The sequence below is a fragment of the Arachis ipaensis genome, chromosome B08, assembly GCF_000816755.2.
Source record: "Arachis ipaensis cultivar K30076 chromosome B08, Araip1.1, whole genome shotgun sequence".
Classification (NCBI taxonomy): domain Eukaryota; kingdom Viridiplantae; phylum Streptophyta; class Magnoliopsida; order Fabales; family Fabaceae; genus Arachis; species Arachis ipaensis.
Window position 1 is genome coordinate 90,070,362 of NC_029792.2, and position 2,315 is coordinate 90,072,676.

A 2,315-nucleotide genomic window follows, 5' to 3' on the forward strand; every position below is an offset into this window, starting at 1 on the left:
TATATATTCTATGCTTTATAGAATATAGCTTTGGTAAAGTTTGTTTTCTTTTTTTAATTTATCTTTATTGACTTTTAAAGGATTATTTTTCAAACATTATAGTAGCTGCCTTTGTTCAACCAAATCAGCGTAAACCCCTTTCGGAAAAACAAAAAATTACTACTAAAGAACCTTGTAAAGATAATCTACAAATGAGAAGTGTGCAGATATGCGAATGCGGGTATAGATAATAATTATCAGAATAATATATATACAGCTTTTGTGAGACCTAAATATTGTTTTTAGAACTTTAATAATCTATCTTTAGTCAACGAAATCCAATGTTTGTTTGACAACTAATCATTGGTTATTTGTGCAGAAATTGAATTTCTTTTGTTTTATAATATATTGTTCATTTCATTGATTTTGATTAAAAAAAAAATTCTCAATTTTTATCGCGATTAATAAGGCTAGTTCAAATAATAATGCTATTTCTTACTTGAAAAATTATATGGATCCAGGATTGAAATTTTCATCTATTTAAAAAAGGTAGAGTAAAAAAAATGTGGAATTCTAAAAATGTATATTGTAATAGTTGGTTGTTACCTCATTTTTAATTGTCAAACTAATGTTGGAAATTTAAAAGGGAAGAGGAAATATGAAAAATAAAAGAAAGAATAATATTGTCTATAACCATATATATAATTAGTTATTAGTTGTTGGGGTTTGGACTATAATTTCTCTCTTTTCTCTTTATTAGAATTTAAACTTCTTTTATCTTTGTGTTATGTTGGAGAGAGGCTGCCAGATAAGGTGATGGTCTCTCTCTTCCCTCTTCTTCTCTTTTTATATTTTTCTTTCTTTTTCTTGGTTCTTTTATTTTTCTTTTTCTGTAATTCTATTTTTTCTTTGCATTTTTTTTTTCTTTCTGATTTCTCTTTCTGTTCCTTTATCTCCTACCCCTCTTTCTTTACTTTCATTGTTTCTTCTCCTATATCTTTTCTGTTTATCTTTTATTTTATTTTAGTTTCTGTTTTTTAATATCTCTATGTGATGTGTTATTTCTCTTTTTGTGATAGTTTATTGTTCTTTTTTTATGGATAGTGTGGGTACAGTATACACTAAAGTTTACTTGTTATTCTTAAAAATATCTTTAGATTAGACGAGGATTCAGTTTTAAGCAGAGAAAAAGAACAAATTTTTTAACATGTTGCATCACTTTTAGTGCTGAGTTAGAAATCTTAAAAATTCAGATCTATCTATGTTTCTACTGGTTAAGATTCTTTGTAATCGAACTTTGAGTTTACTTTCATTTTATAGTTCAACATAAAATTTATCTAATCATTTGTTCTAAGTCTAGATCTAATTTATCTCTATAAGTGTTGATTGATTTTTCTTTAAATGATATGTTTTCTTCTGTCAAAAAAAATTAGGTATTAGTTACAGAAAAGCATGACATATATATACCTCACAATTATTTGTTCCTTCCACAAATTCTTTTGGACACATTAACCAGAATATGGCTATGAATAATAAAAATAATAATCTCATAATTGACTATAGCTAGTCGTTTGAAAATTATATTTATTATACCACCATCTATATATATTCTATAACATATGATCATTACGTTTATCAAAGTCGAAGCTTCATTCTACTGATCCATTGTACAATCTGCAGGATAAAAAGAAACCATTTTTTCTTGAAGGTCATACCCTACGTTAAAATTAACTTGTGCTATGTTGCCAAAGATAGAGAACCTCTCACTAGGGACTATAGACAAGCAAATAAGGTTGTCCACCTTCAGAATTGTGTTCATTTTCTGCAAATGAACGTCAGCACCAGAAAAATGGAATGTCAAATCAGGGAGGTCCTCAACTGAGATATCCCTATAACACAACCTTAATGGTTCAGGTGGATCCTGTACCGGTTCATGACTGTTATCAACGGCGTCCTTAACCGCGGATTCAAAACCGTCGTAGAAATCCGATTGAAGCATAGTCAATGTAGTCCCGGAATCGATTACAATGTTGTTTGCACTTTGTTCTGTTTGTAGTTTCTTCTCACCTTCGTTGCATGATACGGATACAACTATTAGAAACAATGTTACTATATATGATACAGAGAATTCCTTAGCGATTCCATGAGCACCAAAAGTTTTCTCTCTATTTCATTCATATTGTAACACTTTTAACAATTTTGGAAAGAGAAAATAGTTAGTTAAAAGGTGTTTTTTTTTTTTAATTTAAAAAAAAATGACCTATATTAATTGAGCGAAAATTATTATTCGCTCTTAAAGCATCCGAAAAATATTTTATGATATATAATACATAAAA

General features: G+C 28.3%; 1 protein-coding gene across 1 annotated transcript in view; it reads right to left on the reverse strand.

Annotated features, from left to right (window-relative positions):
* The window catches only part of LOC107611965 (aspartic proteinase CDR1), a 2,809-nt gene continuing 2,107 nt past the window's right edge, over positions 1,614-2,315 (reverse strand). The window contains exon 3 of the mRNA XM_016313824.2: positions 1,614-2,046. Coding sequence (XP_016169310.2) covers positions 1,634-2,046 — 413 coding nt within the window. The 3' untranslated portion in view covers positions 1,614-1,633. The remainder of the gene's footprint in view (positions 2,047-2,315) is intronic.